The sequence below is a fragment of the Danio aesculapii genome, chromosome 12, assembly GCF_903798145.1.
Source record: "Danio aesculapii chromosome 12, fDanAes4.1, whole genome shotgun sequence".
NCBI lineage: Eukaryota > Metazoa > Chordata > Actinopteri > Cypriniformes > Danionidae > Danio > Danio aesculapii.
In genome coordinates this window covers 25599419-25626161 of record NC_079446.1, presented here as the reverse complement: position 1 = coordinate 25626161, position 26743 = coordinate 25599419, and the positions used below count along the sequence as shown (strand labels likewise).

Sequence of the window (26743 nt, the reverse complement as noted above, 5' to 3'; positions counted from 1 at the left end):
TATCTTATTGCTAGCAATGATGAACTCAGTTGAGTCGCATAGTATATTTGAAAGTGCTGAAATATAATTAGTTAGTTAAATTATGGATGCATTTACACTGCAGATCAGCTTGCGTCATCTTTTTAAAGTGACTTTTATCCGATTGTCTGCATTTATACTGCACGTGACAAAGACGCAATGACCAGGAAAAAAAAAAACAGTGGGCGCTGACTGAGAGCTGATAATAAAAGAGTGTTCTTTTCTCTATTCCTGTATTTGATCTGTTTACAGGGTTTCATTTTATTTTATTCTTTTGTTTTACTATAGTTTATGACAGAAAAGTTCTCATTTGGCCATCTTCTTTTAATCTAGGCTTTTTTAAACCAGTAGGCATATTAATGTAAGCTCCATGGAGTGATTTATGCACTTGATGTATGCAACAGTTTTTATTGGTTCATATTGTTTATGTGGCGGATGTTTTTCTCTCTCGTTAACATGCTTAACCCTTTAAGATGCACTCATTGAATTTGGCTCACGTTTGCATTGGATAATATACTGACACAACTCTGACAAATAGTTATAAGCAATTAAAATAATAATGAAAGCCTATGGACAAAAGGTCAACCAGGTGGTTACGATGCTTGTTTAAATACTTGTGAGTTGACACCATTCGCTACGGTTTTTAATGATGCGCGACTCACATTGACAGGTGAAAATCCGATCAACCTGCTTACACTGCAGACACGGATCCGATTCGTATCGGATAAATTTCCACATATGAACAAGGCCTGAATCTGATTTGAATAAATCGGAATCCGTATGATTTTTTTCCTGCTTACACGTTCATGGGCCATATTCGATCTGTGCCACATGGGAAAAAATAAACTAAATCGGAATTGGATCACTTGACCCATGCAGTGTAAATTCAGCCAATGAATATCTTTACTGGCCTTTTTGACCAATTCAATGCATTGTTGTTAAATTAAAGTGTTAAAGGCTTAGTTCAGGACAAAAAATATTTTATTATAATTCACTGATTCTTCTTTTTACAAAAAATACTTACACTTGACTTGCTCCAAAACAGTATGAGATTTTTATTGAGTTTACTTTTGTTTTGTTGAACCCAAAAAAAGATTTCCTGAAGTATTTTGAAAACCAGTAACCACTGAGATCCATAGTAGGAAAAGCAATGGTTACCAATTTCCACCATTCTTCAGAATAGTTTCTTTTTTTGTTCAACAGATCAAAATTGGTAAATGATTGATGGGAATTTTCATTTTTGAGTGAACCATCCCTTTTATGGAAAGTATATAAGTGACACAAATACAATCATTCTGTGCAACACACTGTCACATTTGATTGGCACAGAGTTGATTTTAAAACAATCTATGAATGCATTTCAAAATTTATGAGGAAAGAAAATGAGCCAAATTTTATTTTAATTAAATAAACAGTAAAATGCTATAAAAACCTTTAATATCTCAAAGGATCACTGTGTCAGAATGGTGCTGAAGGTAGATGATATTTCTTTACACTTGACTTGCTCCAAAACAATTTGAGTTTTTTGTTGTGTTATGGTTGTTCTGTTGAACACAAAAGAAAATTTCCTGAAGAACGTTGCAAACTGAGATCGATAGTTAGAAAAAAATGGGTACCAATCTCCAATAGAATAGCTGCTTTTTGTTCAACAGAACAGAACAAAACATCACAAACTGGTTTGGAACCAATCAAGAGTGAGCAAATGATGAGAGAATGTTCATTTTTGGATGAACTATCCCTTTTATGGAAAGTATATAAGTTTAATATAACTTGGTGACTCCACACAAATACAATCATTCTGTGCAACACACTGTCAAGTTTGATTAGCACAACAAAAAACATTTATGATTGCATTTCAAAATTTATGAGGAAAGAAAATGAGCCCAATTATTAAGTTACAAGAACTAGCAGTATTTCAATTAAATAAAGAATTAAAATGCTAATAAAACCTTGAATATCTCCATGGAGCACTGTGTCAGAATGGTGCTGAAGGTAGATGAAAGGCCCAGCTCCACCAGACTTTCTAAATGAGTCATTTTCTCTGTCTCTGTCTCCTCGCGCGTCTGCTCCAGTGTACTGCTGTCAATCAATGCAAAACACCTACAGGCACACAAAACAGGGCATAAGCCACAAAAATAAAGTTTAGACTTATTTTAAAATACACGCACGCACACACACAATGACTCACCTGTCCATAAACTGCAGAACGAAGTCTTCAAACTCTGCAGAAGCTGAACACAACTCTCTCTCCATCTACAAGAAAAAAGGTTATGAACGAATATAGAATAAGTTGCATTTATTTATCATCTGACCCATACAGGGGCTTAATTTCCAAATAAATGACGTATATATTGAACATACTGCACACACATTTGGATTGCTGCCAAATTAGAGAGACACAAGAGTTTTTTTAGCCCATGAACCATGTTTGCTTGGCTTTAAATACATTTGTTGAGGTCTGATATTTATAATAAATGTTATTTACATTGAAGACCACCCCTATTTTTTAGTCCTTATTTTATTCTGAATACTGTTACATTTGCAAAATGAATAAAACTAAAAACATGTTTATAATGCAAGTGTTTTATTTTATTTAGGGAAATTACAAATGGAATTTATTAATACTGGAATTTTTTGAAAGTATTACGATGTGTGTTTGCCATATACAGTGGAAGTCAAAATTATTAGCTAGCTCTCGTGTGATTTAAAAAAATATATATTATCTAAAATATGTTTAACAGACCAAGGAATTTTTCACAGTATGTTCTATAATATTTTTTCTTCTGGAGAAAGTGTTATGGAACCTTTTTTTTTACAAGACTATTATGGCATGTTTAACGGTCATCATAATCTTAAATCATTAAAGGTTTTTAGTATTTAGATTTTAAAAAAAAATGTATGAACATTTGCGTCAAATTACAAAAAAAGAAATACTGGTTATGTGAGGCGTTTCTAATGCAGCGTCTATGGGACAGGACAGTAAATTTGACGTTATTGTCCTCTGGCTGCTGTTACCAATCTCACACTATTTTTTCCCTTTTTCTTAAAGTCTTGATAACACCATCATTCTTTTATCATTTCATCAAATAAGGTTGTAAAAAAATTATTCATTGTACTCTCCCATTCACTGTGCTCTAAGTTGACACAGCTTGATGCCTTCTGCTACTGATAAACCCGGAAATGTGAAAAGGGTCCATTTGTTTTATTTCGGCTAGAATAAAATGAGTTTAAATTTTTTTTTAAAAACCATTTAAAGGTCAATATTAATTGCATAATAATATAATACTAATAATTCTGACTTCAACTGTACATATGTAAACCCATATGTACATATACATCAACATACAATTTCAGATTTTTACCTCTGTCAAGTCATTCTTGTCGTGGAGGGCTGATGAACAGTCCACCAAAGGCACTAAAGTAGTGAAAGTAGCAATGAACTGGAACGTGATCTAAAACCAATAAATAATTCATTAAATATAAAAAATATCAGTCAAACAAAGTCTTAAATAAGAATAAAATAAGTTCCAAGTTGTCATATTTTGTTTGATTTATTTCATCATCTGTTTCATGAATAGCTCTTTATGTGTTTAATTCACTGTTTAACCCACCATGCATTTGCTGAAGTCATTGGGGTCGACTCCAGGCAGTGCTCTCATAAGCAGAGGCAGGACGTGCGCAGGGCCTTCAGGATAATGTCGGCCGCCGCTGAGAAGACTGCGGGCCATGCCAATCATGCAGCTGAGAGTGGCAGTAAGCTGGTGTGGCTCTGTTAGTGTCTCCATTGCAGGATAAGTCCTGCAGGGGACAGCAGAGTCACACATTACACACAGTGGCTTTTAGTTTGTTCCTCCTTTACAAACAGTCCAGCTCCTGTTTTACACTGCATTCTAAGTTGACTACTTACAAATCCTATTTACAAAGATTGGATTTGAAAACCCTGACAGTGAATAAAGGAAGGCACTATATGGGATACCGTAAAGGTTTAAAAGTACTACTCAATTATCAGCACGATCAAACTTTTGCTGAAAAACCCATTGTATGTAAACATCTACAAGCCTTTTAACTCACTCCTTTCAGATATTCCTTTATTTATCAGGGGTCACCATAGCAGAAATAACTAATAATTACTCTGGTATATGTTTTACTGATTAATACCCCTCTCTTCCCTTTTTCTTTTTATGATTTTTTTTATCTGACTTAAATATGATATTTTAATTAATGTTAATTACAATTATTTTGTGTATATGATTTGCTCATCACATCTTATCAAAAACGTATTAAAATTTTTGATATCATCTTACTAAGACATATTATTGGAAGATAACATCAAGATAACGTATATTTAAAACCTTTTAGTTATTTCTAAGAAGTCACTGATTTACATTACAAGCAATCAAAGTTTTATCTTCTTTTTTTTTGCTGTATTATGTACAAAAAAAACTGCATATTTTGCTCAGTTTGTGCCTAAAAATAAAAATATGAGCTCAATATTCCCCTATATTACACTATATAAGTCAACAAAAAAAATTATACAAATATTTCCTTATCATATTTGTCCAAAGCTAAAATAAACTTTCTGATTGCTATTTCATGTCAGAATTTACATGGTTAAGACTTTATACAGATACTAGGTTTTAATAACCGTTTAAAAAAACAACAACAAAATTTTAACTTTCAATCAGCTATTTAACATAAGCCATTTTGTTAAACAGCTATTTAACACATATGCAGCTTGTCTGATTGTAGTCTGGCAACTCTCACGCTTTCGTCATCAAAAGCAACCAGACTACAGTCGCACATGTGAAATAAAGCTAATAAAGCTGATGAGCCTGTTAAATAAAGATAATAATATTGTGAAATACAGGGTTCCCACTTGTTAATGAACAGTAGATTAAAGGATTTTCAATTATATGCAGTTTGATTAATAACAGTAATTTTATTAATGATGACACCCCCCCCCCCCCCCACATGTGTGTACTTAGCATTTCACTTAAACTTAATATTCATTCATTCATTTAATGATTTTCCTTTGGCTTAGTCCTTTATTTATAAGGGGTCCCCACAGCAGAATGAACTGCCAAATATTCCGGCATATGTTTTAAGCAGCAGATGCCTTTCCAGCCGCAACCTAGTAACGTAACAAACACCCATTCACTCTCACACACACACGCACACAAGGGCCAATTTAGTTAATCCATTTCACCTGTACCGCATGTCTTTGAACTGTATAGGAAACCAAAGCACCTAGAAGAAACCCACATGAAGACAGGGAGAACATGCAAACTCATGCCACCAACTTATCCAGCACGTTTTACACAGCATATGCCCTTCCAGCCGCAGCCCATCTCTGTGAAACATCCATACACACTCATTCGCTACGGACAGTTCAGCCTACCCAATTCACCTGTACCACATGTCTTTGGACTGTGGGGGCAACCGGAGCACCCGGAGGAAACCCACGCGAACGCAGGGAGAACATGCAAACTCCACAAAGAAACGCCAACTGACCCAGCCGAGGCTCGAACCAGCGGCCTTCTTGCTGTGAGGCGACAGCACTACCTACTGCGCCACTGGCTCACCCCCTACGCTTAATATTTACATTAAAAATGTGGAAGTAATGATGATGTTTTGAATGTTCTACTAACTACCTGTGGCGTTATTTCAATGACAAATGTCGTGAGCGCAGTATTACGAGTCGAGATTGCATTTATGTAATAGCCTACAGCATGCGAATCTCTTTGCTTGCGCACCGATTTCCTCTGCTCGTGCACAAAGCTTCTTGCGCGCCCTCAAACACACGATGCTTAAGCACAGACAGTGTTGCCTGATTGGGCGGTTTTGAATTTATTTTTTGCGGGTAAAAAGTGACATAGGCGGGTAGTGAAAATTTGGGCGGTTTTGCAACGGCGTGCCCGCCTGCCCCGGTCTGCCCTTATAAACCTGTTTTGATCTCCCAAAGAGATGCCATAGCCCCCGTTCTTCGCGTACATATGCTTAGGACAGTGTATAAACGCTTGTGATCTCAACAGCTTCTGGGCTGGAAGCAGTCAGCATCATCTGGCAATACTGAGCGCAGATCTTCTTGTGCGTTCTCAAATAAACACTGCTGAAGTGCGATTTAGTGCGTTTATGTAATGAGTCTGTGTCCAACATTTATTAGATTTGCTAGGAATATTTATGAATGTCTCCAATAGACTTACAGAGCAGTTTTAATGCGTCCTGAAGTAAAGTGAAACAGCTTTACGTCGTATTAGCTGGCCTCACACATCACGCACCTGCCAGTCAGCCAGTCAGTCAGTCAGCCAGTCAGCACGTAACCTTAAAGGGTTAAACAAATGACGCACAGCACTACTACGGTCGGTTACAGAAAAGTTCACGCGGCTATAATTCACTTACCCTTTTTATGCGCTATTAAAAAAATTAAATGTTTTGAATGAGAAGCTGTAATGTAGCCGTGGCGGGATGAATTTTGGCGTGGCGCCCCACCATGGAAGAATGAATGTAGCGGAAACCATGATGTTCTAGTGAAGAAAAACTGAAGTCACCTACATCTTGAATGACCCATGGGTGGGTAAATTAAAAGGAATATTTTTTGGGGGTGAATTATACCTTTTACACCAAGGTTAACAAAGATGTGACGTGTGCCACTTCAGATTTTTTTGTCACCACTTATTTTTATGTAAATTTGGTCCCATCTTCCTGGTCTTAAAATCTTTTTGTCAATCCAAAGTAGCTAATGCTAAATACATGTGTAAATAGTACATGAGACATTTTAGTTTATGTTTAAATTGCACTAGCTTATTAGTTTAAGAAATAAGAAACAGCCCATATATTTATTTAGCCACCCTTGCCTCAAGAAATGAGTAAGTAAATAATATATTTATAATCTGGGACGTAAAGGACTCCCCCTCATCTACTTCAATTTAAAGTCAGCGCTATTAGCCTGATATTAAGCCCTACTGGCTTTTAAAAATGTGAGGGAGCTCCACACACTTACTTCTCCAGCACAGGCGGGATGACCAGCTCTGGTCTCATAAGCGCCAGGTTCTGCAGGGCCTGAGCGGCATCCATGCTGCCCGTCTTGCTGAACATGGCCATTAGCACCGGCTGCTTCATGCTCTCCACAAAATCAGTCACATCCTGGTCTGTGAGTTTGTGAGGGGTGGGAACAGGGGTGATCCAGCAGGGTTTCTTATAGCGCTCCCGATGCAGTCGTCGAACTATACTGGCAGGAAGACGCTGAAGGAGCTTCATCAGCTTCATCTGTGAAAAAATAGAAGCAATATTAAAATATGATTGATACTGATTTCAATCACAATATGTGGATAAAAATGTATTACCATTATCCCCAGTAATATCTCATTGTTTGTCTTATTTTTGTCTTATGTGCGCACTAAATTATTTTTGTACTTCATAATATTCCAATTGAACCACTGACATGACACAGACATATGGACGGTTATGAAGATGTTTTTTGGTAACTGTTTCGAGTCGGGACCATTGCTGTCTAGGGAGGATCAGGGAGCTCTCAAATTTAATCTAAATGATCTTAATTTGTGTTTCTAAGATGAATGAAGGTTTTGATGATTTGGAACAACATATAGGCAGGAAATTAATAACAGAATTTTCCTTTCTGGGTGAACTAAACATGGTGTTGAAATTCTGTCCTCGAACCAAAAGAAAATAAATAGATACAGAGGGGAAAATAAGTATTGAACATGTTTTTTCCTGGAAATAATATTTAAAAAAAATAAATTAATTAAAAAAAAAAAAAACTGTTAACATGGAATTTAACTGGATTTTGGTAAAAACCCAAACAATACAAACATAATACAAAAAAATGTAAAAAAAAATTAGTTGTGTAAAAGTACTGAACTAGGGATGCACCGATATGGATTTTTTTTGGCTGATATTGATAACCGATAACTCTTAAGATCTGGAGGCCGATGGCCAATATTCTATTGCCGATAAATATAAATATTTCTAATTATTATATTTTTATACAGTAAACAACTGATTTTTTTAAAAGCTTCATAAAAGTTTGGACTGATCCTTTGAACTGAATAGCCTACTATAAGCAAACAAAGCTATAATTTCAAAATTGCTAGGTGATTATAAAGACCTATATTCATGATTTCAGATACATTAGCATGCTAAAAATAAACTATTTCTTTTCTTGGCATATCAAATTAACACGTAACATGTCTGTTGCATTAAAATAAGTTAAATAACAAAATGGGATTTAATTAACAAGCAAGTTAAATAAATATATTCTAAATAAAGAGAAAATTAAAGAACTAAGAACTGAAACCAGCTCGAATGTTCTTGAATAAAACAAGTTACAGTAATTTACAATGTAATGTCCGAAGAAAAGTGTTTTGAGCGGTGTTTTGACAGAATACAGATAGTATTAACTTAGAAAATGCGGCATAAATTCGTCCCATATGGCGTTTTAGATTCTTTTGAACACATGTAACTGCTGCTTGTCAATCAGATAATGCTTCTATGTTCCTCCTCGCTGTCAATTGCAGAAAAAATTATCAATAAAAGGTTTATGATAAACCGCTGTGAGTTACTAACTTTAACTGCAGCCGCTGTGTAACACGCCACTCGGGACACAACGAAGGGAATCAGATTTGTCCTCGGACTCAGATTTTGAAACAACACCTGAGCGTTGAGCACAGATGACTTTATGACAAACACAGTGCATAATATAAAGATAGAACGTGGCGGTGACTTGAGAACCCCTATGCTGGATTCAGTGACTGTCAGACCTCTCCGTCCTGCTGATATGATCAGCTATATGTGTGTGTGTGTGCGCGGTGATAGCCCTCACTTGTCCTCGTTATAATCAATATGAATATTCTGATCAAACTGAATACGATCTTACAACAACACATGGCAAGCAAGGTGTTGATAATAACAAATAATCATATTAGATTACAAACAACCCAACGAGTTGTTTAGCACGTGTGCATTGCTGCTATTATGTTTACACATTTAATATTTTTCCTAAGGCGATTTAAAGAAAAATACTCAATGACACTATCAAACGTATCTAATGATAAGGAATATGGTTACTTACTGAGTTATTAGGGCACAGCAATACCACATTAAGAAAGGATGGACTTCAAAGGAATAAACAATGTGAGAAAAGCTCCATTAGTACATTGGACTGATAATGATAGCATTAAGAATAGCATTTATCAGCCGATAACGATATGGCCGCCGATATATCATGCATCCCTATACTGAACTACTGAAATGTGTTTAGTACTTTATATAAAAGGTTTTTTTTTTGGTGATGGCAGCTTAAAGACGCCTCTCATATGGAGAATGAAGTCACATGAATTGCTCAGGCATGAGTTTTACACAGACTTCGACAGAGTGTAGGAATCTTGATGGTTCTGTTGGTCTCGTCTATCTGTTAAATCTGATCTTTAATATGTATTTTATATTGGATTAAAGTCTAGGGGATTGCCTGGGCCATTCTACAGCTTGATTTTTTTCTCTAAAAGCATTTGAGAGTCTCCTTGGCCATGTTTTCGATCATTGTCTAGCTGAAATGTCCACTTTAGTTTCATCTTCATCATCCTGATAATGTAGATGTTAGACTGAAGCAGCTAATATTCATTTGCACCAAGGAAAGGCAGAGGATTGCTGAAGAACTACTGAGAGATTTCAGCTGCTGTCCTTTCTACATCTTTCTTTCTTCATAAGTTCAATACTTTTTCCCTGTGTCATTTCATTTTATTACACATAACTTAAAGCACCTTTAGAAATGTGTTTTCTGTGAAATGTTCAATACTTATTTTCTCCACTGTAAATACATTTTGTGCCAGGTTAAAATTATTATTATTATTATTTGCACAAACAGTCTTCTCAGTTAGAACCAGTCATTTTTGGAACACACTTCTCATTGAGTTAAGGGGTGTTACAAATTATTCAACTTTTAAATATAAGTTAAAGAAATGGCTAAAAGCAAATCAAGTTTGTAATCATGTGTAATTCTTCTGTCTAACATTTTAAGAAATTCTTATTACATGTTTTATACTGTTGTCATTTGTAATTTTACTGTTTCTGTATGTGTGATCATGTGTTTTTGATTTTAGGTTGCCTTTTAAAATCTGGCAGGGGGCAACAGATGAAAATTAGCCCCCGTGGCTAACTCTGGCTTATTTACAGTCTCACTGTTTATTAATGAGCATTGTCCCTGTTAAATTAATAAATTACAAATTAGCCAAGTGGTACTTTTGGTACATTTTGACTATTTTAATCTAAATTCTTGGGCATTTAGAGTCAACACCAGTTTTCAGCTTGTAAACACATCAGCAGTGTAGATGGGTTTATTTTGGCCAAAAAGAGTCAATGTTGAAAACTTGCTTGGGTAAAAAAGTTATTCATTTGCTACAATTAGTTAACTTCATCACCTGACAAAACTTCATAAACAGACAAACCAACTTAATGCAAAGTCTAAGTGTTTCTAAAAAAAAATGAAATGTAAAGTAACAAACAGGCACAGATTGTTAGTTATACTTTCTTTTGATATCAATGATCCCAAATAAGTTTAGTTTCAAAGAAAAAAGGTGTTATAGAAATACAGAGTAAAATAATTAACTTTAAAAACCATCTAAATGGTAGTTTATGGTACTTAATCATTAGAGTGTGAAAATTATGCATGTCTAAGATGGAAACTGGAAGGTTGTTAGCAGTGTTTCAGTAGCTGGAATGTGAAGTGCCCTCGCTCTGTCAGAAGACCATCTGTCAATGCATACTGCAAACATGTAGCTCAGATGACAACACAGCGCAGGCAGCTCTAGAACGTGGGAGGACGAGATTTCCATTTGCATCATATTGTTCTAGTTGTTTACCCTAAAAAGAGAACATCTTACCAGCCAGCGTCCGTTGTTTGAGGGATGATAGAAGGATGCTATACTACTGAAGAGCCCATTAAGCTGCTTTTGGGACTGGTTCTGAGGGCCACCCTGAAAAAAGCCATAAGGAACATTATAAAAATGATCTGTAAATAAACAAACATTTTAATATTTAGAATTTTTATAGATGTGTGACTCATGAAGCTTACCAGCATGGAGGAAATCCAAAGTACCACGTGACCAATGTCGTAGGAGTTGGTCAAGTATCTAGGAACTACCATCTGGCTGGTGCCAACTGGCAGATTAAAGCTACGCAGGACTCTGGTGAAGATCTGAAGCAAGACAGCAGATATCAGTATCAATTTAAACATTTAGCGCCATTTATTTTAGATAAAATGTATGATGTTATTCAGAATGATGCATGCAATTGGTAAAAAATGACAATAAAGACATTTACAATGGTATAAAAGACCATTTCTTAATGCATGTTACAAGACAGTTGTCCAAATACACATTTATTTTTCAGATTATGTACAATTACATTTTTAACATAGCATAGAATTAAAAAAGAAATAGGTTTTATCCTATTTACTCTGGTTTTAAACATTACACATTAACCAGGGTAAATAGCAAACACATTTAAGGTTATTGCATACTGAATCTGAAATTTTCGTCTGTAAAAGATAAATTCGACCTCACGTGGTTTGAATTGTACTGACACACTGCCTCTGAAACTTTCCTCCGTCATAAAAAAGATCTAACTGGGTTTTTTTTCTGCTTTTCGCATCCAAAAAAGCACTTTGAGAGGTGTTTTGACAGTTCAGAGTCACCATACAAGTGAAAAGCTAAATACAGCATGCCGTCATTTGTGCTACAGATATCTTTATGACAAACACAGAGCATAAAATAAAGATAAAATGTGGCAGACAGTTGAGAAGCCCTATATGCTGGATTCAGTGACTGGTGCACCTCTCTCCTGCTGCAGCTTGGTGTGTGTCTATACATTGGACCCACTGTTCATAGACATTATAATAGAAAGCATGGTCCGCTTTGGGTCCGTTGCTTCGACACGTGGCTGCCATCTATTATAATGTCTGTAGGTACTGCCAATCTCTGTTCAGGATTTGTTTATGTATGTCAATGTTTGAAGTACCACAGGCAATCAAAATTCCACAGATTTCTTGAAATCATCTTTTTTGGGGATTTGTGGGCATAATCCAGCGTATCTCTTTGATAATGAGCTGATCTCTCCTTCCTCTCTATGCAGTACTGCATGAACACAATATGTAGCCTATTCCTATTTCTTTTTCTACTTTGGAAAAGAGAGGAGAACAAAGTATCCCTGCTTGAATTGACTCTGAAATGTTTTGCGTTTTTTCGTAATGGATTAATAAATACGCAAAATACGCATTGGACTCAGTGTGTAAGGTTTGTTTACGTGACGATTTTTAGTGCGAAGACCTTTAGAAGTCAAACGTACTTTTTGTAAAATTATCTATGAAGTAATATCCGCATAAAAACACTTCTATTATCTATCTAACACACTGAATATGAATGAATTTTGTTAATAAACAAATGTATGCCTATTGCCAAACTGGTCCATTTTGAATCCTTCATCACTTTTTCTGTTATTTGCAGGAAAGAAAAATTTTGGTTTTGAGCTAACATGAGTCATAAAAGCAAAGAAATTCGATTAAATTTCAATTATTTTAAATCAATTAATACTGGTAAACTCAATGTTTTTGTCATGTTATACATCAGTATTGATTAACATTGACAAAAAAGGATTGTACATCGTAGCTTTTCTACTGTAGATCATTAGTAGGCTCACACGGAATCTGCATTTGCAGAAATCCGCAGATTTCCACACATTTTGAGCCCATCAAGTCTATTTATTTACTTGTTTAAACGTGTGTAAATTTATATTAATTCAGTTTTTTAGTCTTTTTTTTTTTTGTTTTTTAGTCTTTTTTTTATGTCTTTTAGCAAATATACAACATGAGACCTGTTTTGTTTACCAAAGTGGATCTAATTGGACTTGCACTGTAAACATTACATAAAAGTTAAAAAGGTATTCTTTTTTTATTTCATATATCAAGTTTAGTTATGATACTCCTAAAATTATTCAAGTAAGTAATTTGTTATCTAAAAGAAATTAATCAACAATTAATTAATAAAAAGGGATAAATGCAGAACTATTACGGTTAAAATATTCACAGAATAGGTGGTCTTTTTTCTTTTTCAAAAACCATTCAAAAAGAGTTCAGACATAATGAGACTGCAAAAAAAAAAACAGAATTTAAATGTATTATGAGAGTTAAATCTCTCACGGTAGCAGGACAGTACCTTAGGAATATATGGATCCCAGTTCACATAACCAATGTTGTCATTAGCCAGGCGTGCGAAAAGATTCACTAGATTCTGCAAGATCAAACGAGGGTATAGAAAGCCAATGGTGACACATCACATTTAGCACTTACCAAATGAATTTACAAATGAGATGTACTTACACCCTCCCAAGCAGGCAGGTTTTGCACTGAGACCCAGAGATCCATCATTTCATCAAACCATAACCTAAAACACACAGACAAATCCTGTATTAACCAGACTCATACTTGTTGCTTGAACTTAAAGGGATAGTTCACCCAAAAATTTTAATTCTGTCATCATTAACTCACCTTTTACTTGTTTCAAACCTTTAGGAGTCTCTATACTCTGTTAAACACAAAAGAAGATATTTTGAAAAATGTTGGAAACCTGTAACCATTGACTTCCATAGTATTTGTTTTTCCTACTATGGAAGTCAGTGGTTTTCAGCTTTCTTCAAAATATCGTCTTTAGTGTTCAACAAAGGAGCTATTTGAGGCAGAGTAAATTTTCATTTTGGGCTGAACTATCCTTTTAATGAATATAGAGTAATTTAATATTTAAGTGGAACCCTTATTTACATACTTGAAGCCTTTGTCATGCTGTTCTGGGGGCATAATGGTTGGCAAGAAGAGCTCAAAGTAGCCAATGGCCTTCTGCATAGTGACATCAAACGGACATAGTAATGGTCGCCACTCATCCAGCATCTCCTGTGTGGCCGATTCAGGGAAATATCTACACACACACACACACACACACACACACACAAGTGACATTCTGATAACAAAATCACATGTCATTTCCTCAGCTCCACGCTTGTTTATTTGTTATGTGAGCTCTTGCGAAATGATGAAAAGAGGTTGTTATATGAATAAAACGGGTCGACAGTATAATGTGTTAAGAGAGCTGTAATCGGCTCAGTGTGAAAGCTGTGGGCTTGTCTAACAACGGCCTGATTACATGATTCTTTCACCAGCTCGACGGAAAGCTGATTAACACAATGTGCAATTCCTTTGTGAAAGGGGTTGAACATTTATAGGCACATTAGTGAATGACAGAGGATTGAAAGAGCACTTACACTCTGCAGCTTTTGACTAGCGTCTTCAACACGTTCTCCACGGAGCTGAAGGGGGGGAGAGAGAGAGACAGAGAAAAATCATGTGTTAATGTGAAAGCGCTGGCGCAACTCAGGTTGAAGCAAAAAGATGCGATTAGACCACGTGCAAAGCAGAAACCCAACTACAGTGCGTTTTGTAAAAGAGTGAATGAGAGTTTTCCCAACACCAGAGCCTGAGCACATGACTGCAACATGGCAGGTTATCAGGTTCTCCTTTTGTCCTTTTTTTGTTTTTTAATAAAAAACTTATTTAGAGAAATGTAGTCACACTCTATTAACAGCCCATTCAAATCAGGAAGCTGCTCCTAATTGATCCCAATTTAGTGTCGGCATGAATTTAAACTGACAAAAGTGATTTTACACACTGAAAGCATTATGAACGCATCTTTCTTCTTTAATGTTTCATAACAAAAACTAAATGTCAAAATACTTGTGAAATACGATCAATCAGTGATACTGTCAATCAGTTTAACAAAATTAAACAGTCTAACCTGTACTTGTTAAGGATATGTTATCATACAAAATATATTTTATACATATATATATTAAATGATTACTAGGCCAAACCGAAATCTGTGCCCACAGAAATCTGCAGATTTTTAGCCCATCATTGAGACTATTTATTTACTTGTGTAAATGTGTGCAAATCTAAATCAGTTTCATTGTTTTAGTAATATTATTGACTAAGATAAAAATGGTAATATGATTTATTTACAATACAGTGAGTAAAGTAATATTTCTTTTAGTAGATATATAAAATGAGAGACTTGCTTTGTTTACCAAATAAGTGGATCTATTTGGATTTGCATTGTAAACTAGAGATGCTCCGATCAGGATTATTGCAGCCGATCCAGAGTACCGATTCCTTGTAATGGTGATCGGCCGATATCGAGTACCGATTCTGATTCTTCAAGCTTTATATAACTTCGCTACTGCATAAGTACAATTGTCCTTTAAGTATGAGATCTCGCCTTACCTAAGATAATAAATTAAGGATGTTGCATAGATGTAATGTTCAAAAGCAGCTTTACAAAAAAAAGAAACATATAAAAATGACTAACAATGCAATTTGGAAACATTGCTTATGTGTTGTAGCGCTGCTGATGTATCACCCCGGTGCGCACGTGAGTTTGTTGTAAACTCGTAAACAAACACCTGCGATCGGTACATGAGATCGGCCAGATCAACCTATACCGATCTCCGGCTGATCGATCGGAGTATCCCTATTGTAAATATAAAAAACGTATTATTTTTTAGTTCATATATTAAGGTTTAGTTATAATACTCCCAAAATCATTCTGCATAATTCCACAGATTTTTTTTTTTTTACAAAATTCTGCACAGAAATAGCAGAAAATGTCTGCAGATTCTGTTTGGCCCAAATGATTACAAACTTCTTCTTGACAAATTGGTAACCTAGAAGTTTAGAGGACGGTGTCAGATTATGACTTGTATAACATGTCGTTTTAATTAAAAACTAAACACCACTTTGAAATCTACATGACACAAATTGTTCATCATTTGAACATATTGAATCTGAAACTATAAAGTCCTTGATTATGACTTTAAGATGAATTATGGCCATTTTAGCACCACATGGGTTGTATTTTTAAAGCAGTGTTTCAAGTTATAATTTTTCAGCCTACATTGTGTTTTGATGTAATTGAGCCAGCTGTTTTATTAATGCAAGAAAATGATGAATATGAATTCATATATTCCTCTTAGAAACCTGCCATATGTCCCTCCTAGAAATGTCTACTGGATACTAAAAGTCTATTGCTAATTTAAAGCTATAGTTCTTAAAAATAAATAATTTCAGCCGCTATAGCTGTTTTTCCCTACATTTTTCAAAAGCATTATGACTAACCTTTTTTCCAACTGAGAAACAGAGAACAATAAAAACAATATGAGATCATCTCAAAAATGTTTTGTCGCAGTATGATTCACGATGCTCTTCAAACTATTTTCTTGTGTTGCATTGAACAAGTGTAACCCTAACCCTGGAGCGTCATGACAATGCGTGAATAATGTCTATCCCTTTAAGACCGGCTATTCATCTAGTTGTTCCAATAATCTACTGACTATTGGATTATTAAAATATGCTGTCTGTACATCCTTGCCTCTAAAAATACACCAGCAGTGAACGCTAGCGAGACATGGCAGCTGTTGGTCTTCCTCTCAGTGAAAGTGTAAACAAACACCATCAGCATTCAGCACAGTCAGTTCGGCCAAGATTAAAATAGAGCACAATGATACCAGAACCCAAGAGGAAAATTGGCAAAAGTACGGTGACCTTGCCCTCTAAAAGCAGTGAGCCAATCTGATCTGACCCACATACAGTATACAGCCTGATGCAAAAGAAACATGGCTGATATCAGATTGTGCTCAGTTTCCAAAGGCATTGTAAGTTTAAAGAGACAGTTCATTTAAAAATTGAGAATTTATCACCATTTCATCAAATTTTTTAATTGATGAAAACACCCACACAACACCCAATTTTTATTTATTATTTTTTACTAAATATGTTTGACTATATAAATATTAATAATTTATATAGTAAACAGGGGTAAATAGCTATGTTTCCATCCACCTATTTTTATGAGCATTTTGGATATGCACATTAAAAAAATGGTTGATGGAAATGTCAAGATGCGAAAAATTTTGAAAATACATTTAAAAAAACGTATGCGCATAACTGAGTGGGACAAACTTTTTATTCGATAAAAAAAATGCACAAACTACGATGGAAACAGTTTTATCGAATGCGCATTAAAAACAGTCATGTGATTTTGCTATAAGAGACCATGTGACGATAAAAACGTGTGAATGGACAAACCAGCAGGCTGAGCACATTTTAAAACAACTGAAATGTTTTGGTCATTCTAAAATGGCTTCATTTCAGTATTAGTGTTATTATATCATTAATTACTCCAGAATTGTCAAGACATTGTCATATTTTCAAACACCATCACGTGTTCATTGCATGTCTGTATTTGTCTTCTGAGGCGCAAGTCGTTTATGAAATAAAGAAACGATTCACAAAGCTTCTCCTACCGCAGAAAATTCAATTTTTACGTATGATATATGGCGCCAGTTAATCAGGAAATGACTGTTGCTTTATTCAAGGGCTGCACAATATTGGAAAAATCTGATATTGCGATATTTTATTTTTCTGAGATAAATATTGCAATATGAATACAGTTACAGAGGATGGTTTGAATGGCACTATTTGACAATTTCTAGGGAGATATATTTATATAAATAAAGATAAAATTAAATACAAATCGAAGAAATGTTTTTGCATAACTCATATAAACTCCATATAAATACAGTGATTAAACACAATTCTGTAACACCTGGTTAACTATAATTCAGACTGGTCATTTGATTTGATTTATTACATATTTATTGCCACATCAGCAACTTATGGCTATTTCGTGGCTAAATGGATATACATTAAAATATTACTTGATAAAAACAAATTTGTATTACACTAAAAAAGTTACTTAGACAAATATATAAAATATAAATAGATAAAATTCACACAAAAATTTATTCAAAGTTAAATATGATATTTCAGTTCTATTTTTGATTAAAAAAAATTTTTTTAACTCTTCCTGGTGGTACGTTTTTAAAAATTATAAAAATTTTGTCGAATGAAATTTTAAACTTCTACATTCCAACAAAATATGTTTGATGGTAAGAGCAGTCTGGCAGTAATTACATGTAGGTAATTCTTCGTTATTTAATAAATATGAATGTGTCAACCTAGAATGTCCAATTCGACATCTGGTATAGACCGTATGATCATGCCTGGACTCAAAATTATCATTTGCTAAATGTCTGTCATTTATTTTCGGTTAATTTCATGTAATTTGTTGTTGATGCAGTTTTCCCATTCTCTTTGCCATGTTTCATTTATGTACAAATTGATGGTGGGTTTCAAGTCCTCAGGAGGAATTAGCTTGTTTTGCAGCTTCATCTGCCAGTTCATTTCCATGTAGTTTCAGACTGGACATTGCATATCTTTGTGATGTGACTATTGTGTATGCATGCATTACGCTATTGATGCTGAAATAATATATTGTGCTGCCCTATTGTATTCACATGTTTTTATGCGGAAACATAGCTTGTTTCTCAAACTTTAAAACCAATGTTGTGTTTTTGTGGGTAAATTGTCCCAGTACACCATTGGCATTGAAACTTGCTCATTGACATCAATTTTAAATTAAGAGCAAATATTCTGGCTGAAGTATTTTTTTAAATATTTACAGTGCTTAATGAAAGCAAACGTTCATTCAATTCATTTTGCTTAATGCAACACACTGATTGGTAGAACTGAGTTAACGGTATAAAATTAAAGCAACAATTAAAGTAGCTTTAACAAAACATTAACAGACCCAAAATATATTGCAAGTCTGCCTTTAAAGTGTATAAGTGATCTCTAAACTGTAATTTCCCAATGGAAAATATTAATGATGTTATTTCTATAATATGACTGGCTTACAATGCTTTTGGCACATGCTCCTTTATATTTGTAATATAAACCGTTAGACTACCATTGAGAGCAATCAAAAGGTTCTTGGGTTAAAAGGATGAAAACAAAGCAATGGGTTTGTCCCATTCCTGGAGGAGGTGTGCTGGAGAACATGTGTTTACAAAAGCTTTGTTGTCAGATCTTTAACCCAAACAAACCAATATAGTCGACACCTCTCGAGTCACCAGGAATTGTGTTTGACAGAAAAGATGAAATATTAGAAACTTTAAAAGGAGCACCATTTCCTGATCTGTTTGTGAAGCATGTTATCAAGTGGATACAACTAGACTACCATAAGAACAAAGGTTGTGAATACAAATGCAGATGTAAGCTGATTTGTCATTTAGATTGCTGATTTGCCTTTAAGTTTTGGCCACATGCAATTAAGCATGAACGGCTGCCCTTGGAAAAAGAGTGCAACAAATAAAACACGAGCTATGCTTACCGCTTGCGCACAATATTAAGCATTTTTTGTTTAGTTGAGGCTTCTGCTCGATAACTGAATGTGAGAAAAGGAAAAATGTGTAAGCCAGATGCTAGATAAAGCAATAACAACTTACATTTGTAATTGATTAACATATTCTTCTAAGAATGCTTGGTGTGCTAAATGAGTACAAGAATCCGCAAAGGACCCAACCGAAATGTAAAATTATTTAAAATTAATTTTATTTTAATAACCTAATTCAGGCACTGAGATTTTATTCGCTTCCTCATAACTTGGTCTTGTTGGGCATACACAGAACCATGTGCCATGTGTTCACCATAAAAAACCCTTTCTTGACATTTTGCTGTCAATTTATTTACCCTCAGGAAGGGTAGTTAAAGACAGTTTTTTTTCTTCATTAGAACACCAAGAAGATTTTTTTGTTAAAATTGTGGTTCTTGGTAATTAATTAAATGCATTTTAACATGCTAATCAAGCTTTCCTGCATTTGTGAATTTGTCTGGACAAACAGTCTGTCATATAATAATGTAGGCGCACAAATGAAGTTGTTTGTTTATAGGCTGTAGCTAGGGATGCACAGAAGGGCATTTTTGATATAGACTGAAAGAGAAAAACATCTGAAAATATGTATTTCACGATGTGGATGCCATATAAGTGTGTTGATATTCTGCTCATGTACATGTAAACTTATCTATGCAAGAACCACACATGCTCTCTGAAAAGTACAGTCTACACATATAAATAAATACGTTAATTTCACTGCTGTGCTGTCATGGAAACACTGATAAAATGTCAATTCTCAACTCATATATGGTCAATAAAATTATAATTATAACTAAATGTTGTTATTTTATTGGCTTGTTTTTTAAATCAGTTTAATTTAAGATATTTTGTTATATGTCTTTTAACTTGAAAATTACTTTATGTTTTTTAATAAAATAAAAAAATATTACAAAGCAATTTTGCTTACACTTCGCCAAAAACTGAAACTGAATCAAGAATATCTGGTTTTGGCCCATAACTTTCAATTCAGTGCATCCTTAGTTGTAGCATACAGATTAAATAAAAATATGCACAATTTGATGAACATTACAATACACATATTCTCACTCTAAAGTTTGAGTCCACACATATGTCATTATTTAACAGGAAGCTCACTTTACAGACTTCAATGAATGCTCTGAATCAAAGGAAATAACGTATATAATGCTAATTTCACTTCATAAGATCTCAATGTGTCATCATTAATCATAAATATTAATTTTAAATGTATTTATGTTTTTTTTTCACTCTTAAAGCACCAGTAACCAGTCGGCGCCAATAGCCTAGTGGTTAGCGCGTCGACACATGGCACTGAGGTGCTCACGGCAACCCAAGTTCGATTCCCGGCTCGGGGTCTTTTGCCATTAAAGGTGAACCCCACCCAAAAAAAAAGTACCAGCAACTACTGACTTTCCATTTATGAATCACAAAAAACAGTTTCAGCTGAAAAAAATCTTCTTTAATGTTCTACTGAAAGAAAAGTCATCTACATCTTCGATGACCTGAGTGTCTGTAAATCAGCAGTGATTCTTTCGTCTTTGGGTGAACTATCGCTTTAAATATGGTCAAAAGCATCCATCAAAAACTAGCTTTTTTTTTAGCAGACCGACTTCAAAGAGCATCTTAAATGTTCAAGACAACTTGAATGATGGCAATTCTAAGTGAATGGACCTCACCTAACCTTAAGATATCATGCTATAAAAATATGCATACAGAAACAATAGCAACAGTAAAACATTAGGCTCGGCGAATGAAAGGCAAACATAAAAAGTGGCCTACTTTGGGAACCAGTTAAGACCAAGATGCTCAGTTTTGGAGTACAGGATACTCTCATAGAGGTCGTATAAAGGCCTCCAAGGCAACTCCAAATCATCCCGGGACAGCAGTTCCTTCTTCCTGTAAATAAAAAAGTGTATTATATAAAGGGTTATAAATGTAAAACATTTTTCAAATTTCATTATAAAAACAACAATAGCTCAGTGTTTTCTCCCCCGAAACGTTTTTCTGTTGGTAAAGGAAGCACCACATTTTTTAAAAAATGCATGAAGCACAGCAAGGTGCTAATATAAGCGGATCGATCTGCATTTTTTTTTTTTACTCTTGAGGGCTGGGACACAAGCTCCAGCTAGTTGGTGTGGTGTGTTCTACATGTCGCCTCTTGTCGGGTTAACTTCGGTAGGAATTACCGATTAGGAATTATTCGATTACCAGACATATTTGCCTTGACTGTCAATTACTTTGATGATACTAAACGCTGCTCTGTTTACGCTTTGCATATGTGTGTTGGAAGCTTTTTATGGTCCAGATATAACCAGACGTGAGCCGATGCTGGGTGACAACACAGTTGAGTTTCTTAGGTGCTAGTTTTGTGGTGTCGGCTTGATGTATAACAGCATTGAAAGTTAAAGAAGTGCTCACAGCTGAGCTTTTTTAGAAGAATGTTGGCATTTTCAGCTGAACAAAAACACTTTGGTGGACATGTGCCCTAAAAATAATAATAATGTATTAATCAATCAATAATAAATGGCTTTTTAACCTCGTTCAATGACCTTCTTTCTTGACAGGTGCAATATTTTTATTTTCATTTCGAATGATTAAACAAGTAATGGTAATCATTTAGAATAATGGTCCATTCGTTTATGCATTTAGAAACATTAACTAAGTATGAACAATATTGTAAAGCATTTATTAATCATAGTTCAACATTAACTAATGCATTATTAAAATCTAAAGTCGTGCTTGTTAACATTGGTTAATGCACTGTGAGTTAACATGAACTAACATTATTAAACTTACATTAACTGAAGTTAACAAACATAAATAAATACCATAATAAATGTATTACTTTGTTCAAGTTAGTAAATACATGAACTAAGATTAGCTAATGGACGATTATTTTAAAGTGTTACCCAAGTAATCAATGTAAATAAAACCTGTAAATGACATTCTCAATATTTGGCAGTGGTCTGGTGATTGTTGCCGTTTAATCTTTTGCGTACTTCAGCAAGTTGACGAGGAGTCGTGCGAAGCTCTGCATCATGCTGATCTCCAGCTTGGGGATAGTGACCAGCTCGTACAGCAGCTTGATGAAGAGCACATGGTCCTCCTTGCTGAACTTCCTCCCGTACAGCCGAAGGTACCTTTAAAGGAGAAAAATATCACAGTAATTAGAGTGAGAAACAGTCTACAGAGACCATCTAATAAATGCTGCAAAATGGATTTCACATACACAGAACACATTAAATGCAAAGTCTACTTCAATCACACAAATAGTTTTAGCAAAAAATAAATAAATAAATAAACTAAACACAGAAGATAAATAATGCTCTGGAAATCTTTCATTCGGTGTAATGGTGAAGATTTAAATTTGACCATTTCAGTTTTAATAGTAGAAGTTGGTTGTTATAAGTCTTTGTTACTTTGTTTTTCTTTATCTTGAAATAATGGAGGACTTTTGTCCCAACATGTAGCTTCTTAGTGGTCATTCAACAGGATCAAGAAGACATTTTAGTCACATAAAACTAGGAGTAGTTCCAAAGTTCTTGTCATAATCAAATTGCACCCTGCTTGGTGCTATTTTATTGCTATAGATAATTTCACATTTTCATAGTGTGCTAAGTAACCTAAGATGATGATCAAGCTCACCATTCAATACAAGTGGCCACCTTTAACAGTTTTACAATTTTCCATACTACAGTAGCCGCGTTTCCACTATCACGCCTAAAGCAAGCGAGCCAGGGCGAGCCAAGGCCAGTCGCGTTTCCACTATCATTTCCGGGGCGTAATCGGGCCAAAGCGGGGCTTCCTTGGGGCCAGCGTCCGGCCTTTTTCGGCCCGCCGAATACCTTGGGCCAAGGAGGGCAAACTGGGGCTTCGGGGCGGGGTTACGTACAAAGGCGGACTTTTCCTGTCAGGTAAAGAGGAGACAAGATGCTTTCTTCCCTTACATTTGTTTTGCTATCGCGCTTGATCAACTCACTAAGAAGAAGAAAAAATGGATAGCAGACAGTACTGGTCAGTTGAGGACACCAGGGCTCTTCTGAACATTTGGGCCGAGGAAAATGTTCAGAGGCAAATAGACAGCGTTTGCAGAAATGAGGACGTTATCAAGTACATCGTACATCGCTGTCTGGCCTTACATCAACAGACCACAAACAGTAAAAAAGCAATCGCTTCGGTGTTCTCCATCTTCCAGCTCTCGTAGTGATGCCAGGTTGTGTTTGTGGTTATAATTTGAGTTTTTTGTTCCCGCTGAAGTGGGCAGGTTGTGTGGAGTTTGATTCGGGGGACGTTCTGGGGGCGGTGTTTGCGTGACGCGCTGCGAGCAACTAGCCCGACAGTGGAAACGCGACATGATTTCGGCCTTATTTCTCAACCTCCCGGGCTATTGGCCCGGCCTGGCCCGATTAAAGCCCTGGCTCGCACTGGCCCGATAGTGGAAATGCGGCTAGTAGCACTCATTACACTGAACTGGAGTATCACTGAATAGATGACAACTGTGTTTTAATTTTAAAGTTCAAACTGGTGTTAAACTTAATATATTTTTATTTGTTATTTATTTTAGTAAGTGCTTTCCATAAAAAATGATAGTAACTTAAAAAAATAAACATGACAAATTTTAATGTTAAAAAATTATCTACATTTAAAACTTATTTTTGTTGCTGGAAATCTCTTTACATCTCTGCCCTAGTTTAAAAAAAAAAATAAACGTTTTTAATAAATCACCCTTCAACGGAACATATTACAGAGACTGTTCAGAAATGTGAACTTTTAGGAGGGGCATACATACAGCCATCATCAGTTATCTGAAGGAGCAATTCTGACCTTATCACTAAACATGTAAGCAGGAAGGCAACCATGTGATCATGGGACAAACAGAGCGAGCGGTGTGAGTCTGACTAAAGCTGAGTCAGGCTAGCAGATCACAAACAGCTTCTCAAAATAGATTACATAAGAGAGCTTTTAAAATTGTCTTGGAAATTGTAGGTTTATCACAAACACCTTTAGATTGCCATTCAAAGATTCAGAAAGTCTAAAAAGAAAAAGGTAACACAAACAGATTTACACAAATCATAGTTTTTACTTTTTTGTTTGTAACTGACTTTAAAATGTACTGTAATTTACTCATGTGAAGATAAAGCTGAATGACTCCAGCCCTGAGAAAATATTTTGAAGATTAGCTGCACAGAAACATCTATTATTACCAATGTTAGACATAGTTTCTGATTCCTAGGTTTGGTAAAACAAAAAAAATATTTACAAAAATTGAACATGTATTAACATATTATGTAAATAATGATAAAACAATATCTCGTTGAGCATGCTGGTATAAATATGTTGGTTTAGGTCTGTCAGGATAAATACATCTCAAATAGTTTTCCACATTCTAATGGTTGATATTGTCCACAACTAAGGCAAGATGAGCCTGGGTTTGATTCAAACTGTACAGATATAAAATAAAATAAAATAAATTAAATTAAATTATAGTAGAAACATGAGATGAGACTGATAGTTAAGAAGGTTTAAATAAGATGTTTGAATAAATAATATTTTCCGACCTGATGAAAATTATTTAATGTTAGCCATGTCGTACGTCATCTGCACAAACATTGTGAGCTTTTTTTAAGACAGGTTTGACGATTAACCTTTGAATGCATAATTATGCAAACACATTAGCCAATGATCTCTCATGAAATACCAGTGAATAGCAGGGTAACATGCTACATATTCAATATGGTAAAAAAGTTTAATAACAAGAAATGTGGCCAAAGTTACCTGCTAACCTGTGAGTGACAAAGCATCAGGATGGCTTGTTACAAACACAATTGCGGAATTATATAACATCCCAAAAGTTAGCCAATTCTACTGCCACACATACAAAAGTGTCCTTTACAAAAAGAATACAGTGTGTGATACAGCAACTGTCTTATGAATGGATCATCACTGAACCAATGGCTCAATCAACTCATTCAGAAAAGAAAGGTTGCTCAATGATACACAAATGTTCTGCTCCGACTTTATTCAGAACCAATTTCATAACTGAAACAAAAAAAAAACAATATCATGGTAAAAATAAATGAATAAATAAATATTAATGAAAATTTGACTTATGTGTGATACTACTACAAACATTTGAAATAAAATAACTACATACAACATACCGGAATTTTCTGTCGTAACTTTAATTTTACATTCTAAAATGTTTTTAGATTGGACCTTTTCTTTTGGAGTGACACAATACTCAATGTCAGCATGCAGATTACTAAAACAACAATCACGGTTTTACCATAGAATAGGTGTTTTAATAATTAATAATAGAATTGGCATTAATATTAATAATAATATTAACAATAATAAAATAAATGAGTCTAATTAATTTATTGCTTCAATTTAAGTTACATTTAACAGTATTTTAATTATGTAAATAGTTTTTATTTACTTGTTTCTTTTATACCAATGCAAATTTATCCTTAAAGGGATAGTTCACACAAAAATTTAATCTGTCATCACCCTTCACTTGTGCAAAACATATTTGAGATTTCTTTTGTCTGATACAAAATTGACTTCCATAATATTTTACCTCACTACACAACTAAAATATCTTCTTTTGTTTTCAAAAAAATAAAGAAACTTCCAAAGGCTTAAAACTACATGAGTAAGAGTAAATAGTGAGGTAATTTCCTTCTTGGGTGAATTATACCTTTCATAATATTACATCTGTCTGATTATTTTATTTATGAAAATGTTTATTAATAATTTTTTTATTTTGTTTACAGATTTCTCCAGAACTCAGTTTAATTGACTGTCACAGGTAATAAAAATCACAAACACTCAATGAATAATTTTACAGCATTAATGAATTAGTCTGAATAAAGTCAACAGTCTGAATCACACACTGATCACTCACTTCCTCACTGCCTTGCATGCCTTACACTTCCACTGAACTGCACACTGCATCCAATTCTACATAACATCCGCTGCTAATACCCTCAGGAAACACTTCTGCATGGCCTTGAATTTAATCTGGTGATGAGGTAACAGGCCAAATGGATAAGAAAGTGGGCTTGCAAACATACTGCTCTTTAAAACAGACACTGTCAATGTTTAATATATGGAACAAACCTCAAAGAAACACTACCACTGTCCTGGTATGAGCAACACTTTAGGTAATACACTTCATATTTATGCATGTTATGAAACTATGAATCAAAGAAAGTTACAAATACAAAAGGTACTTTAAAATAAACTAGCCTCAAATAAAAGCCCAAAATGCAAGGATTTGTGTTATTCAATATGGTAAAAACGCGTAAGACTGACTACTACAATCACAATGAATGAAT

General features: G+C 34.7%; 1 protein-coding gene across 2 annotated transcripts in view; it reads right to left on the bottom strand.

Annotated features, from left to right (window-relative positions):
- The window catches only part of psme4b (proteasome activator subunit 4b), a 63166-nt gene that overhangs the window by 35478 nt on the left and 945 nt on the right, over positions 1-26743 (bottom strand). Inside the window, exons 2-15 of one of the 2 annotated variants that reach the window (XM_056469089.1) lie at positions 22403-22543; positions 21183-21299; positions 19362-19415; positions 14341-14385; positions 13848-13997; positions 13406-13469; positions 13242-13316; positions 11105-11227; positions 10914-11006; positions 7019-7284; positions 3630-3816; positions 3381-3470; positions 2207-2271; positions 1968-2118 (exon numbers count right to left, since the gene is read on the bottom strand). In XM_056469089.1, the coding sequence (XP_056325064.1) occupies positions 1968-2118; positions 2207-2271; positions 3381-3470; positions 3630-3816; positions 7019-7284; positions 10914-11006; positions 11105-11227; positions 13242-13316; positions 13406-13469; positions 13848-13997; positions 14341-14385; positions 19362-19415; positions 21183-21299; positions 22403-22543 (1621 nt within the window). The remainder of the gene's footprint in view (positions 1-1967; positions 2119-2206; positions 2272-3380; positions 3471-3629; positions 3817-7018; positions 7285-10913; positions 11007-11104; positions 11228-13241; positions 13317-13405; positions 13470-13847; positions 13998-14340; positions 14386-19361; positions 19416-21182; positions 21300-22402; positions 22544-26743) is intronic. The other variant, XM_056469090.1, reaches the window with a different exon arrangement.